This window comes from Drosophila guanche, unplaced genomic scaffold (genome assembly GCF_900245975.1).
Source record: "Drosophila guanche unplaced genomic scaffold, DGUA_6, whole genome shotgun sequence".
Classification (NCBI taxonomy): Eukaryota; Metazoa; Arthropoda; class Insecta; order Diptera; family Drosophilidae; genus Drosophila; species Drosophila guanche.
Genome location: NW_022995746.1, coordinates 6936167 through 6951154, shown reverse-complemented (window position 1 = coordinate 6951154; position 14988 = coordinate 6936167). Strand labels below are relative to the sequence as shown.

Sequence of the window (14988 nt, the reverse complement as noted above, 5' to 3'; positions counted from 1 at the left end):
GCAAACGCTGCGTGATTGATTGTGCTTTGGTGGTGAGTGTTTTGTCATACAAAACGCAGTGCCGCTCAAACCCAACTCCGACTTGAGTGTCTTTTCTTCCCACTCAATGTTAATGTCTGAGCGACAGCTTTACAGCGGGCTGTTAAACGCCAACGCAAAAACGTTACGTTTCCTTTCGTGTCTGCCAGAAACGCGAAAAATTTGAAACGAAAAGCAAACGCTGACGGCGGCGGACTCAAGTTTATGTTCGACAGCCCTCGAGTGCGGTTCAGCCAATCCAGCGTATAAATCTACCTATCAATCTAACTATAAACATCAAGCGAATTTGTAATTATAATATACCGTATTTCGACCGTCACTCTCGTCAGCCTGTCACTGGAACTCAATCAACGAACCAAACGAATCAACGAAATAATAAATCAAAAATAACCAATCACTATCCATCTCTTCGAGTGTCTCTTCTTGTGTGTGTGTGCTGTGTGCTGTGTGCTGTGTTATTGTCTTCCGCAACGAACAGATGGTTGGAAAATCCTAACAAATCAACGAATTATCCTCGCAAGGACTGTCTGGCATAAGAGCTGCTAGCCGCAGGCTAACGTGAAGTTTTTTATTGTGCAAAAGAAAGTTGGAAAAGGGCTACCCAGACAGACTACTCTTCTATTTTGTGGTAAGAATAATGCAAAAAGTAGGCGTTTGCCAGACCTCAACCTCAAGCTCAGCCATAAACCATTGCGTGCTGACCCGAAAGTTCATTGACTGACGCGAATGCAGGCCCAGGCCCCAGGTCGTCGTCTAACTATTGGCATTTCCTGGTTCGACACACAGACAGACAACAGTCAGCTGGGCTGTGTGGTGCCTGCTCTCCTCCCTGCCATTGTTTTGTCAATGTTTGTGGCCGCCCTGCATATCGATGTCACTTGTTGGCATAGATGTAAGCTCCTCCTGCGTACCCTGTAGAGCACTTCGAGCCATGACATCAGCTCTAACAACCGGTTGACGTGTCGACCCAACTCAACTTAACTCATTTTTCAAAGTCAGTGATTATGAGAATCGCCAAACCAACAACAACAACAAAACTGTAAACAGAAAGGTTGCCAAAGAAAAAGATTAAATAAAAAAGCGCCCAGAGAATGAGAAAAAGTAACCACAGAATAAATATTTATAAAATGATACAACACTTATTTATGTGCCATTGTTAGCCGGGGTGATCTCAAGTGGTTGGAGGATATGATATGACATCGTACTTTGCACATAAATCATTGGAGCGGAAACAGCTGTCCCATAAACTTTACAAAATAGAATAATTATTGCAACCAGATTTGCAGATTTAACGTTTAGTGGGGCTTGGCTTGCGGGCTTGAGATTTTGCCAAATTTTTCCCCTTAACGATTTCCCAGCTTTCTCTTTGGACTCTTTTGGCTTGGCTTGTGGTCTGATCTGTTCTGCTGTGTGTGGTGTGGTGTGGCAATTTGAGAACCAAAACACGTTTGAAGTAACTTAATTAGATTTGGAGATCACAAACTAGTTCATTCCACCATCACAGCTGACGTCAGATTTCGTGTTTGCGCTTTATCAACTCAACCATTTGGAGTGTCGAGTCGGTTCTGTTTCTTTCTGTTTTGGCTCTGAGTTTGATTGGGTTGTTTTCCTCTCTTCTATTTGGCCTTTTGCCGGCTGTTCACTTGCTTTCTGTTGTCTCTGTTTTTGGACGGTGAATTGCTCAACTTGTTCGCGTTTAATTAAACTTATAATGTTTAAGGCGAAAAAAAAACCAAACAGACAACAAACTCTAAACGTAATAGAGACAAAATGTGAATTATGTTCAAATGGCGGAGTGGAGTCATGAATGGACGGATGGTGTGCTGTGTGGGTTGGGCTGCTGTCTGGAAACCCAATTTCGAACTGGCATTTTCGGACAACTCAATGTGGGCTAAAGGAAACGACAGTCACCCAGCCAGCAGCAGCAGCCTCAGTCGCCGTATTTGGGCGTTAAAGTCTTTGGTCTGGAATAGACGGTACGTCCGTTCGAAAAATGTCTAAACTTTGGGAAATGAGCACATGTTTAATTCGCCATTTGGAGAGCAGCGCCAAATGATGCCCGAAACGAACAGTAGTATATAAGAGTGTTTGTGGATGATGTTAGATACCCTAGAGAAGGTGGGCTTTGGATGGGGTGTATGCAGAATGGAGATGAAAGCACTCGAAGTAGCTTCCACATGAACCTAACACTGTCAAGTGGCAAAAATTTGATCATAATTCTCAGCTTGAATAAATAAAAGACAAATTGTTGCAAATATCTCATACACTGTTCTGGCGTATCTTTAAATGTTTAAATGATTCATTGATTTTTAATAGGGGAGCTGCCAAGTGTTAATCAACATTTCGTATAAGGAAAAAACCTGTAAAAGGTGTTGCCCGGCTAATAGACTTTATCAACTGCAATATATAATATTGACTTTCATCAAATAAGCCGCCAAACACTTAAGAAGTTTGCGACTAAGATGGTTTCTTTTTCCTCTCTTGAAACTTCTAAAATATTAGATCTTTCCATCAATATTTTTGTCGAAAACGCGGTATTAGAGAGTCCATTTCTAGCCAAACCTCGCGTGTCTGTTCATATTTTAAAAGTTGATATCATAAATTAAGGCTGACGTGTGCTAAATCTATTTGATATGATCGTTGGGTTTGATGTTTTTGTTGTCGTTACGGGTCCACGGCTGGGGTCAATTGGTGTGTGGAATATCAATTTAAATCAAATAAACAAAGTAAACGCCTGATGAAAATAAAAAACAAAATCACTGAAGGTCACATGGGAGATAACAAAATACGAGAGCAAATCGAATGAGTACTAGCATGTACTGTGCATATCTGGTCTGGCAAGATTCGTTTTGTGACACAGTCTGAGATTCAATGGGAGAGACAGAGAGTCCCCCCCCGTGTGTGTGGGCGTTAGTGTTTCTCCTTGCCAGCCGGTTTTATTTCTATGCATATTAATGGGTGACCCCTGGCTGTGGCTGTGTTGATTATCGAGCATCACCATCTATAATTTGATTACTGGAAATCTGATCGCTGGCATGCAAATTTATTGCATGCACCCAACGCTCTATTAACTTGATTAAATGCGACCTCTTTGGCCTGGCTTTGGCCACGAAATTCGAGACTAACAATCAGTAGGCAGGCAATGGAAAATGTCTGACATCTGTCTGACTTCTGTTGGGTCTGTCTCTCTGTCTGTTTGTCCATTGGCTGATTCATTCATGAGAGATTTAGTGCCGTTTTTCTCGACTTCTCTCGACTGATCTTGGCCCCAAAACAAAGGCAATTGAATAAACAGTTTTCGTGTGTGGGTTCCACGCTATGATGTAAGAGTCGCCACCATATAAGCCATAAGTCCGTCTGACTGATGATTGCTTTAAGAACACCAAAGCACAGCACTGACTTTTTGTATTAATATTTTCTGTGGCAGTTGCATGCACGAGGTCGGGGCCAAGTGGCAAAGAGAGTAACAAGTGCAGGACGTTCGTTTCGTTTCCCCCCATTTCTCGACAGCTCCAGTCGTCGGCTTTATTGGCCCTGTTAACAGCTACGGCACGCCCCCTCGCTAACACACATAGTTGTAATTATTTACGTAGCAAAAGAAAACACTCTTTTCACGGTCATCCATCCATTCGCACGCTTTTCCTTTTGGAGGAGTTTTTGGGACTTGGCCTGGCTAAGTTTTTGTTTAGTGGCAGCCGTCCGTCATGCAACTGTCGGCCATAAGTCATTAAAAGTAATCGTTTTGTTGGCTTACATGCCCCACAAAATGGCAAACATTAGCACTTGGCATAGTTCTTAGGACGAGTGGAGGAGTAGGACTGGGCGCAACCTTGTTGACCAGAAATCAAAGCAAAATTGTAGGTGATTTTCGCTGCTGTCAGACAAAGTATCGATTACATTGGATTACACCTATCCAGATGGATGGAACAGCTCCTGATACCAACAGGCACCAAGACTTTGGCTGGCTGGCTGTCTGTGTCGATTGCCAACACTTTTTTGGGGGGGCTGTGAAAAAGAAGGTCGTCACCCAGGGCAGCGAATGCGACGACGAGCCTACCGCACAGTTATTGCTATTGTTTGTCTTTCCCGTAGGCCAACAAATCCGTTTCGTTTCGTTGTGCCCAACAACAGCAAAGTGACAGCCGCCACACGCCACACGCCACAGAAAGGCAGGCCCTTACCCAAACGCCTTGTCATTAGCCACCAAAGAGCTCCTCCACCTCGCTCGAATTGGCCCAGAAAATTCGAAACAAAACGTAGCCTAAAAAGGGGTTTGGCCGATTGATTTTTGTGTCATCAGCTGATGGGCCCACGGGGGGGTCGCTGCAGTAGGAATTTGGATTATTAGGTTACCCCTAAATTTAGGGGTCGAAATATACATTTCACATGTGAATGTTAGCTCCGCCACTTTAGTCAAATTTGAGTTTAGTTCCACAAACAATTTCCCACAAAACTTTCAAGTTCTTTGAATTTGTTCGCCATGACGAAAGAGGTTGCTGCCCCCGCACCAATAATTATCATTAAATATGCTCTAAATTATGCATTTTCCCTTTCCTTTAATACAGAAGGCTTACTTCCGCCAGAAGAAGAAGGTCGATCCGGGACCCTGTGCCCCGCTGCGTAACATACGAACATTGAACATGGGCGGCAACATTGAGCAACGTCCCTGGACGCCAACGGTGCGTACGGGCAGAATTGCCGCAGAGACAGCCACACCAGGGCCAGCCATTGTGCAGCTACCCACATTGATTGGTGAGTCTCGAAAAAAGATGAAAGTATTCCCAAGATCATGGAGAGTTCTCCCTTTACAGGCAGCAAAGTGCCGGACTCCAAAAAGAAGGGCGCTCCCTCGTACTCCTTTGGACATAAGTTGGGCAGCAAGTACGAGACCTTTGGCCCCGGACCCGCTCAGTACAATGTGACGGGCTTGCGGTCCAAGGGCAAGGATTATCCACGGGCAGCCACACTACAGAGTCGTCCCAAGGAGCTGTCGCGCTTCTCGAACCCCGGACCCGGTGAATACAATGTGCAGCCAGCGGCCAAGGCAGTGATCGATGCCACGCCCATGTACACCTTCGGCCAGAAGCCGCCCGATGCCAAATTTAGCCTGATTCCAGGTAAGTCTCGGTCTGTGGTGCGTGCTTTCGCGTTGTTCTGGTGCTTTTTGGTGGTGCGTTCTCTTTATTGAATGGTTTATGGATTAATGGTGTACTATAGCGGGTTGTTGTTGCATGTGGAGAGATCATCAAACAATCAATCAATCAATCAATCAATCATGGAGCGAACTGCATTATTTGTATATACTAATGACTCACGTTAGGAGGCAAAACTTTCATCTACATTCAAGCAGTGCGTAAGTTGCTCTCTTGCCTACCTAAGTACCGTACCGTACCTCGCCTCCCCCTTCCTACCTTTGCTTTGTATAGCTGTGTCTCTCTGTAGCCACCCCACCCCACTCTGTAGTTAAAGTTTTAGCTGCTCTCTCTTTATGTCTCTCTTTCTGTATCGATACTCTCTCTCTCTCTCTGGTTACTTTTACAGCATGTAGCTAGCTCTCTTTTACTATAGCTCGTAGCTGCGACACTCTGCCGTACCGCGTGTCGCATTTCCTTTTTGTGTGTTTGTTTTTGTTTCGTGTTTGTTTTTGTGTGTTTTGTTTAATTTGATTTTAATTTGAAACGTTTTTCTCTTTCAACTGAATTATGATTGCCATCGCCCACAAATATGCATAATATATGTATGTAGGTCCGAACCATTATCAAGTGGTGCCGCTTGATGTGACCAAGCGGCGTGCACCGCGCTATTCCTTTCGCATTAAGGTTAACGTTTACATTGTTAACAATCCAGGTAACCACAACTAATCGACCAACCCAACCCCAAACTGTCTCTCGCTGTGGTGCTGGTCTGCCCTTCATTATTAACCCCCTTTTTCGATCTAAAACCCCCCCTACTCACACTTAGTGCGTAGTTACTCTCACCCTTAGTTGTAGCTCTACTTACTCTACCTTTCCTCTACTACTAGTTGATTTGAGTATGTTTGATTTATGTTTTATATTAACACCTAACAGCTCCGAATAGTTATTGCCCTGAAAGGGGGGTCACGCAATCAAAAAAGAATGCGCCACGCTACACATTCGGTAGACGAACTAAAATCCAACACGATCAATTTACACCAGGTAATGCTCCCAGTCCCAGCCAGCACCCCAACAAACCACCCTCCCACCTAACATCCAGCAGAGATTCCATTTGCAAAGAGTATCAGCGCCCTCTCTCTCTCTCTCTCTCTCTCTCTCTTTTAGCACTCCACACACTCTTTTGTTGTTAATTAGCGTAATTGTTGTATGTATGACATTGTGTCTATCCCACCCACAGCTCCTGGCGCCTATTGCCCCGAAAAAGTGAATCCCCACAAGACGCCAGAGTTTAGTTTCGGCATCAAGCACCACGAACAGAAGCCCGACTATACGCCAGGTTTGTGTTCCCCATCCCCCCAGACACCTATCCGTAGCTTGACATTTTGCACTGTTTTACATGTAGCGCCTGGCTGCTATAAGCCTGAACATTTTGGCCAAGAACACATGCCCTCGTACAGCTTTGGCCTGAAGACAAAGCACACTCAGATCAGTGAAACGCCAGGTAAGGCTTCTGTAGCTTCTTGGCTTTCGGTAGATGTCACAAATTGTTTTGTTTATTGTTGAACCAGCACCCGGTGCCTACAGTCCCGAAAAGTCAAAGCTGCACAGCACACCCGCTTACACGATCACTGGCAAAGGCAATCACGATGTAGTCGATGCCACACCCGGTGAGTAGAGCCTCGGCCCTTGCTGCGCACACACCCGAACTCTCACCCGAACTTCCACCCGAAACTCACACGATGTCCCCTTTTGTTGTTGCTCTTTCAGCGCCCGGCGCATACGAACCCGAGAAGTGCGTGCTGAACAAGACGCCAGCCTTCACGTTTGGTCATCGCGTGAATCTGGTGAGGGCCAGCGATACACCAGCACCGGGCACCTATCAGCCGGAGAAGGTGCGTCTGGATCACACGCCCTCGTACACACTGTCGGGGCGGCATGAGCTCAAGTGTGTGAGCGAGACGCCAGCGCCCGGTTCGTATGCACCGGAGAAATATCGCGGCGATCGCACCCCGGCCTTCACCTTCGGGGGTAAGCACGAGCAGAAGCTCGACAGCTCCACACCGGCACCAGGCGACTATTGTCCCGAAAAATTACGGCACGATCATAATCCAGCTTACTCATTCGCCGGTCGCCACGACCCACACAAGACGAGCGACACACCAGCCCCAGGGGCCTACGAAACGGAAAAGGTTAGGCAGGATCACAATCCTTCGTTCTCATTTGCCGGTCGTCACGATCTCCATAAACCAAGTGACACACCTGCTCCAGGTGCTTATGCTCCCGAGAAAGTCCGACAAGATCACAATCCCTCATTTACGATGGCAGGAAAGCACATCCAAAAGATTGCCAATGGTACACCCGCTCCTGGTGACTATTGTCCGGAGAAAACCCGTCTAGACAGCACTCCCTCATACAGTTTTGGTGGCAGGAATGATCCTAAGGTAGAGAATAATACTCCAGCCCCTGGAGATTATCATCCAGAAAAGACAAGACAAGATCACAATCCTTCCTACTCCTTCGCTGGTCGTCACGATCTTTCAAAGCCCAGTGATACCCCAGCCCCTGGAGCTTACGCTCCTGAAAAAGTAAGACAGGATCATAATCCCTCCTTCTCAATGGCAGGAAAACACATCCAGAAGATTGCCAATGGCACTCCTGCTCCTGGTGATTACTGTCCTGAGAAGTCTCTTACGGACAGCGCTCCTTCGTATAGTTTTGGGGGAAGAAATGATCCTAAGGTAGAGAATAATACTCCAGCACCTGGAGACTACCATCCCGAAAAGACCAGACAAGATCACAATCCCGCATTTTCTTTCGCCGGTCGCCATAATCTTCACAAACCAAGTGATACACCCGCCCCTGGAGCTTACGCTCCCGAGAAAGTCCGACAAGATCACAATCCCTCCTTTTCGATGGCCGGAAAACATACACAAAAGATCTCAAGCGATACCCCAGCTCCTGGTGACTATTGTCCAGAGAAAACCCGACTGGACAACACTCCTTCGTACAGTTTTGGTGGAAGAAATGATCCGAAGATTTCCAATGACACACCTGCTCCGGGAGACTACCATCCTGAGAATGTTAGACAAGATCACAATCCCGCTTACTCCTTCGCTGGTCGTCACGATCTGTCCAAACCAAATGAGACACCAGCCCCTGGAGCTTACTGTCCTGAGAAAGTGCGACAAGATCACAACCCATCCTTTACGATGGCTGGAAAACACATTCAAAAACTGTCCAATGGCACTCCTGCCCCAGGTGATTACTGTCCGGAGAAGTGTCTTACGGACAACGCACCTTCGTACAGTTTCGGTGGAAGGAATGATCCTAAGGTAGAGAATAATACTCCAGCTCCCGGAGATTATCATCCCGAGAATGTTAGACAAGATCATAATCCTGCTTTCTCCTTCGCGGGTCGTCACGATCTTCATAAACAAAGTGAAACACCTGCTCCTGGGGCTTACTCTCCCGAGAAAGTTCGACAAGATCACAACCCCTCTTTCTCAATGGCAGGAAAACACATCCAAAAGATTGTCAATGGTACTCCAGCTCCTGGAGACTATCATCCCGAGAATGTTAGACAAGATCACAATCCTGCCTTCTCCTTTGCGGGTCGGCACGATCTTTCCAAGCCAAGTGACACACCAGCCCCTGGAGCTTATTGTCCCGAGAAAGTGCGACAAGATCACAATCCTTCCTTTTCAATGGCAGGGAAACACACGGAAAAGATCTCTAGCGACACACCAGCTCCTGGTGATTACTGTCCTGAGAAGTGTCTTACGGACAGTGCACCTTCTTATAGTTTTGGTGGCAGGAATGATCCTAAGGTGGAGAATAATACTCCAGCCCCTGGAGATTATCATCCCGAGAATGTCAGACAAGATCACAATCCCTCTTACACCTTTGCGGGTCGTCACGATCTTTCCAAGCCAAGTGAGACCCCTGCCCCTGGAGCTTACTGCCCCGAGAAAGTTCGTCAAGATCACAATCCCTCCTTTACGATGGCAGGAAAGCACATCCAAAAGATTGCCAATGGCACACCCGCTCCTGGTGATTATTGTCCAGAGAAAAGTCGTCTAGACAATCCTCCTTCGTATAGTTTTGGGGGAAGGAATGATCCGAAGATTTCCAATGACACGCCTGCTCCTGGAGACTACCATCCTGAGAATGTTAGACAAGATCACAATCCTGCCTTCTCCTTTGCGGGTCGTCACGATCTGTCCAAGCCCAGCGGGACGCCCGCTCCTGGGGCATACTTCCCGGAGAAGTTGCGGCAAGATTACAATCCATCGTACACATTTGCTGGCAAGCACGAGCCGCAGGCCACGTCCGAGACACCGGCGCCTGGAGACTACAGCCCTGAAAAGGTGCGACTTGACCACACACCCGCTTACAGCTTTGGCGGCAAATACGACCCCAAGGCGGTGAATCATCATCCTGCGCCATGCGACTATGCGCCCGAGAGAGTACGCCTCGACCATACACCCGCCTACACAATTGCAGGTCGTCCGACCCACGAGCATGTGACACACACACCGGCGCCGTGCGACTACTTCCCGGAGCACTGTCAGCCGGACAGCACGCCGGCCTTTACCTTTGGCATGAAGCTGACACGGGAACGCATCAGCGATACACCAGGCAAGTGGCAACCCTCTACCCTCTACCCTCTCTCGTTGCTGCCAACACACTTCCAATTCATGGTGAACACTGACCCTTACAGCACCCTCTGCCTATGAGCCGGAGAAGCATAGCACACAGCATGCACCAGCGTACACCTTTGGCTCGAGATCCGAGATCAAAGTAACCACCGATGCACCAGGTAAACCTCTAGACTGAGGCACCAATAGTTCTAAGAGTCTTTCTACATGTTCCATGTCCTTGTTGCCTGCTGTCTATTCCGCTCTCTAGCCCCGGGCTCCTATCACCCAGAGCATTCCCGCTTCGACAGTTCGCCTTCGTATAGCTTTGGCCTGAAGACGCTGCCCATGCCATCGCTGCCAGGTAGGTGCTCCCCGCTTTCGCTTGACTTGGGTTGAGGATTCTGTTCCTGTGCATTTGCTATCTTTTTGTGTGTTATTTCTTTTCTGTTTTCACATATTCCACTCGGTTCTGGCTCCCCACCCACCATGCACACATCTCTGCATCTCTGTAAATATTCACCAAAAAACCAAACCAAACCACAAACACAAACTAGAACATAGAGGCCCCTACATTGAAGATCGCATTCTGCAAAGACGCGAACGCCGCTTGGCCAGTCCCGGTAAGATTCAGTTTAAGGCTTAAGGCACATTTCATTACCAATGTAGGGCAGGGAATGCGTCACGCTTTAAGCAGATCGAATGAGGGGTGTAATCAGTTGGGAACTTTGTAGGAACTCCCCCATCTAGATCTTAGTTTCGCAGAGTTTGCGCCATGAAGCTGTTGCTGCTCTGTGCAGTTTGTTTCTACCTCTTTGCCCACACAGAAAACAGAAGGAACTGTAAGCTTATATGGAAGTAGCACCCCAATTTCTGTAACTTCCATACCGTATGCAGATGGTCGCAATCTTGCCTGCTTGACACACAACAGATACAAGCACGAGAGCTCCTGTTCCGGACCACGTCGCATTTTCTATGCCTTCCATCGCATCATCTTCAACTGCACAAAGGTGTTTACCCGGTGCCCCAAGTTTCACAGGCACAACGAGTACCCAACTATGAAGCTGTGCCAGGATGATTGCTACTTTCACATGAAAATACCCACATCAAAGAAGCCAGCGAATGATTCGGGCAATGCCACCACAACCGAAGCGCCAGCGGATGACAAAAAGAAAGGCAAACCCAAGTCGGGCCTAGAGGATGTTGGCACTGGTGAGGAGCAAGACGATAAGACCAAGGAGCAAAAGAAAGATGACGACGCGAAGGCGAATGAGAATCCAGCAGCACTTAGACGTGCAAATCCTTACCTCCAAGTGGGTCGCCGAGGGGCTGCAAAAAGTCAAAAGAAACAGTCGCCACGTGTCCTCAGTAACTTGACTCAAAGGCGTAGAAGGAGATCGAGAAGATATCATTAAATGAAAAGTGTTTGGCAATGGATAAAGATTCCCAGCAGAATTTCTCCATTTCGTATGGCAAATAGATTGGTCATAGCTCAAACGAATTAGTTGCACCCAAAAACCACTTCGAGTTCCCACACTTTGCCTTAGTTCAACCTCCAAACTCCAGCGATGTGGACCCCACAAACTCTGATCTGTCTGCTCCTCTTATGGTCATGCTCCACTCCTGCGAGCTCCGATCGCTGCCTGGAAGCGAACCAAGGCACGTCAGTGTCCTGCACGGGCGCACCGCAGCTCACCTTCTACTACGATTCGGTGGGCAAAAAGTACGCCTCGAAGAGATCCAAATGCCGTTCCAGCCCCGTGGCCAATATGTTTGCCACGCGACAATTGTGTCTGGCCGAGTGCCAGCATCATATGCTCAGAGATTGAGACGCATTTCACTGCCCCAGGAACAGCCACCACATAATGCTCTTGACTAGAATTAAAGCAATCAGAGCTGTATTTTTAATTGGCTTTTTCTAGTGAAATTTTTGTGTTGATTTTTGTTTGAATTTTTGTTTTTATTAAATAATCTCTGCACAGTGCGCAACAATGTTGACAGCACCACGACAATCAGCACCACCACTACCACAAAGACCATAGTCAATGGTGTGGAACAGCCAGCGGTGACAAAGGTGAATGGACACTCCGAGCCACTAGCACCACTTGCACCCAACACACTCAGCAATGGCAATCAGCACCACAGCAGCACAAAGGTAGTGACGACCAGCGAGAAACAATTGGTCCATGGCCAGGCGGAGCTTGGCAACGTGAAGGTTGTGGCCAGCGGTAGGTCAGATGCCAGCGCCATGAAAGCGGCCAGTGCCAGCACCAACACGGTGGTGCAGTCGGATGGGGCAATTGTGACCAGCGGCAGATCCTCACGGATCAGCACTGTGAAGTACGCTGTGGAGGCGAGCAGCGTGCAGGAGAAGATCATCAGGTAAAGGACAGACTCAATCAACTACTTACTGCTCTCTCTCTTTCTGTGTGTGTTCCTATTGCAGCTCAGCTCTCAAGTTCATGCAACAACTAACCCCAAGCCATACCAAATCTAAACAAAAAAACCAAACAAAAAAGAGTCAAACCATCTGCCAGTCCATGATGAATCCTACTAATTCCAATCTCTTGTTTTGCCACCCGACAGCTCCTAATGTCTACAAAATACCCACCGTCTTGGGCAGCAGCAAGGAGGGCAAAATACGCTCGGCACCGGCCTACACCATGGCCGGGCGCGAGAAGCCGCCACTAATACCGGCCCTGGTCATGCCCGGACCCGGCTACTACGACGGCGAGTTTACGGCCATCAAGCCCAAGCCGCCAGTGTACACGATGCGCGGCAAGTACAAGCTTGTAGGCGACGATGCCAAACCCGGTCCAGGTGCTCACTGTCCAGAGAAGGTAACCAACTAAATATGCGCTTAGAATTGAACTAGAAATAAGTTGAAACCCTGCCCACAGTATTGGGAGAAGCGTTCCACGCCTGCCCTATCCTTTGGCATTATGCACTCGCCTTTCGCTGGCGAGCAGACAATGCACATGATACCCGAACGTTATATACAATGTCTGCTGGCCAATAGACCGGATAAGGGCTATCTCTAGATTACTTGCCTGACCAAATTATGAATTAAATATTACCCTTTGCCTTTGCTGCTTTGCTTTTTCTTCAACTTCCTTCACAGATCAATCTCTCCCATGTGCCCGCCTACAGTTTTGGCATCAAACACTCGCAGTATCTGGGCCGCTTGAATGAGAAGAACACCGACTATGACTACAGCTTCTCGGGTATCTGCTAGAGCGTAGCCCCCAGCCCCACAATCCTCACCCTCACTCTGCCCAAGATGGTCTTCGACAACAAAACAGCTTCCCTTATCATACCTTATGCTACTCGTATCACAGACTAACAACCAAGTTTTATCATGTTACTAAAGAAGCCTCCCTAGTCGTAAGTCCAAAGTGTTGTGGAATGTTACAAGTAAACTTAGGTATAAATAAAGGAATATTACTAATAGATCTGCCGAACTGTTTTATTGCGCGTTTTCATGCTTCAAGTGGTACTAATGGGGCTGTGTAATTACTAAAGGTTGCCAAAACAGTTGCAAACTTGTATTCGGCATGAGGCTGTGGCTGCTCGCTGTTATCCTCTGCTGGCTCGTGGCTCAGACAGAGAACAAAACTCACTGTAAGCTGTCAGCTTATATTATTATTTGATTACTCCATTCCCCCCTTTAGTTGGCTTGTTTGATGGCTGCGTCAAGAAGAACTTTCACATGCATCAGAGCGTCTGCCCGGGTCCACCGCGCTTCTACTTTGCCTTCCATCGCGTGCTCTTCGACTGCATTAGGCACCGCACAAAGTGTCCACGCTACCACAAATACAACGACTACGAAACACTAAAGGAGTGCCAAAAGGATTGTGCCCAGCTGATGGTTGTGCCAAAGCTTAGCAATAAAACAGCGAGCGGGAATGGCACGGGCAAGGGCAAATAACACTTGCTGGCTCTTCCTCTAAGGTATGCGTACTGCTCTTCAGATTATTTTAATTTGTAGTCTCCTGATGACAAAGAGACATTGCAGACAGGCCAGAGAGACGTGGAAATAGCTTTAAGCTGCATACAAATATTTGAATCATTGGCACAGCAAAATCTCTTCCAGGATGGGCAGGAAAAATATAATTAAATACTTTTGTGCGGCATAAATCCAAGCAATCGACTGTGCTGTTTGGGGTGCTCCTCATTACCAATTTTATTGCATTTGTAATTCGAACTTAACAATTTGCAAGACTCATATCATAAGCAAGGGGTTAATGTTTGGGTCACACTTTAGTTTTTGGTAAGTTCGATCTCGGCGTGGAAGCAGGATTTGCCCTGGAAGGAAACAAAAAACAAATACAATGAGCACAGGACCAGCTGCCAGAACTTCCTTGGGTTACTCACTGTATCGTGCTTGATCTCTGAATCGATGATCAGGTGGCCACGTGCCATGCCCAGCATGGCCTTGTACTTGGACAGATCCACTGTGTGCTCATTGGCGCAGACCTTCTCCTCGGCCACGGGGCAGGCGGATGGGGCACCGAAAAGCTTCAGCAGATCCTTGGCCTCTGTGGTGGCCTGATCGATGGCGGCACACAGATCCACCTTGCCCTCCTTCATCACAATGCCATCCTTCTGCACCTTAAACTTGGCCAAGGCCGTGCCAAAGGGCTTGTTTATGATGCAGCCCGAGGGCACCAGCTCGCACTTTTTGTTCAGCTTGAGGCTAAAGTCGCTGCCGAACGTCATCACAGCATCATCGCCGGCGCAGTTCTCCATCTTGACCAGCTTGGCCTTGTAGCCATTCTGCAAAGGAAACCAAAGGGAGTTTGTCTTTGTTCTTCCCCAAGTGGAGCAGCTACTTACACAGGCCAGGGCCGCCTCAAAGGCCACGCAGCAGAGCAGCAGCAGGGGGAGGAAGAACTTACGCAGCATTCTGGATTTGTGAGAGTGTCCAACGATTTTGGGGCAACACAGGATGGCCGTACGGCTATTTATATGCAGATGTCCAATTATTTGCACATTAAGCGGTGCTTGGCTCCAGCGATCGCTGATCGTTCGGCTCAATTGATTGCTGCCCACCCACTGATCGGCCCGACTGTCAGTCCATACAAATTAGACTGCTCCAAATTCCAGGCGCTATTATGGGCCCTCGGCCATTTTTAATTGCCACACGGCATGGCAGAACAGAACCCTGGTCTAGCATG

At 47.7% G+C, this 14988-nt stretch overlaps 4 protein-coding genes across 11 annotated transcripts; 3 read left to right on the top strand and 1 right to left on the bottom strand.

The window, feature by feature from the left end:
• Positions 1–240: 240 nt before the first annotated feature.
• On the top strand, positions 241–12535 carry LOC117581772. 8 transcript variants are annotated; one of them, XM_034269188.1, is made up of 14 exons: positions 241–667; positions 4605–4791; positions 4851–5156; positions 5785–5886; positions 6108–6215; positions 6412–6510; positions 6577–6675; positions 6743–6841; positions 6942–9812; positions 9895–9993; positions 10083–10175; positions 10369–10434; positions 11794–12193; positions 12398–12535. In XM_034269188.1, exons 2-14 carry the CDS (start codon positions 4680–4682, stop codon positions 12402–12404), a joined length of 4461 nt encoding a protein of 1486 aa, XP_034125079.1. In that variant the 5' UTR covers positions 241–667; positions 4605–4679; the 3' UTR covers positions 12405–12535. The 8 variants fall into 8 exon arrangements, with proteins under 8 accessions (XP_034125079.1, XP_034125080.1, XP_034125078.1 ...); XM_034269186.1 differs by lacking the exon at positions 241–667 and adding an exon at positions 4427–4531; XM_034269189.1 differs by lacking the exons at positions 241–667; positions 10083–10175 and adding an exon at positions 4426–4531.
• LOC117581783 lies at positions 10529–11712 on the top strand. The gene is made up of 2 exons (XM_034269212.1): positions 10529–10653; positions 10709–11712. Exons 1-2 carry the CDS (start codon positions 10587–10589, stop codon positions 11224–11226), a joined length of 585 nt encoding a protein of 194 aa, XP_034125103.1. The 5' UTR covers positions 10529–10586; the 3' UTR covers positions 11227–11712.
• An 830-nt stretch (positions 12536–13365) lies between the features above and the next one.
• On the top strand, positions 13366–14002 carry LOC117581788. The gene is made up of 2 exons (XM_034269218.1): positions 13366–13432; positions 13483–14002. Exons 1-2 carry the CDS (start codon positions 13366–13368, stop codon positions 13737–13739), a joined length of 324 nt encoding a protein of 107 aa, XP_034125109.1. The 3' UTR covers positions 13740–14002.
• Positions 13970–14874, bottom strand: LOC117581789. Its single transcript, XM_034269219.1, has 3 exons — positions 14648–14874; positions 14186–14587; positions 13970–14116 (listed from the first exon to the last, which is right to left on the bottom strand). Exons 1-3 carry the CDS (start codon positions 14714–14716, stop codon positions 14072–14074), a joined length of 516 nt encoding a protein of 171 aa, XP_034125110.1. The 5' UTR covers positions 14717–14874; the 3' UTR covers positions 13970–14071.
• Positions 14875–14988: the final 114 nt, after the last annotated feature.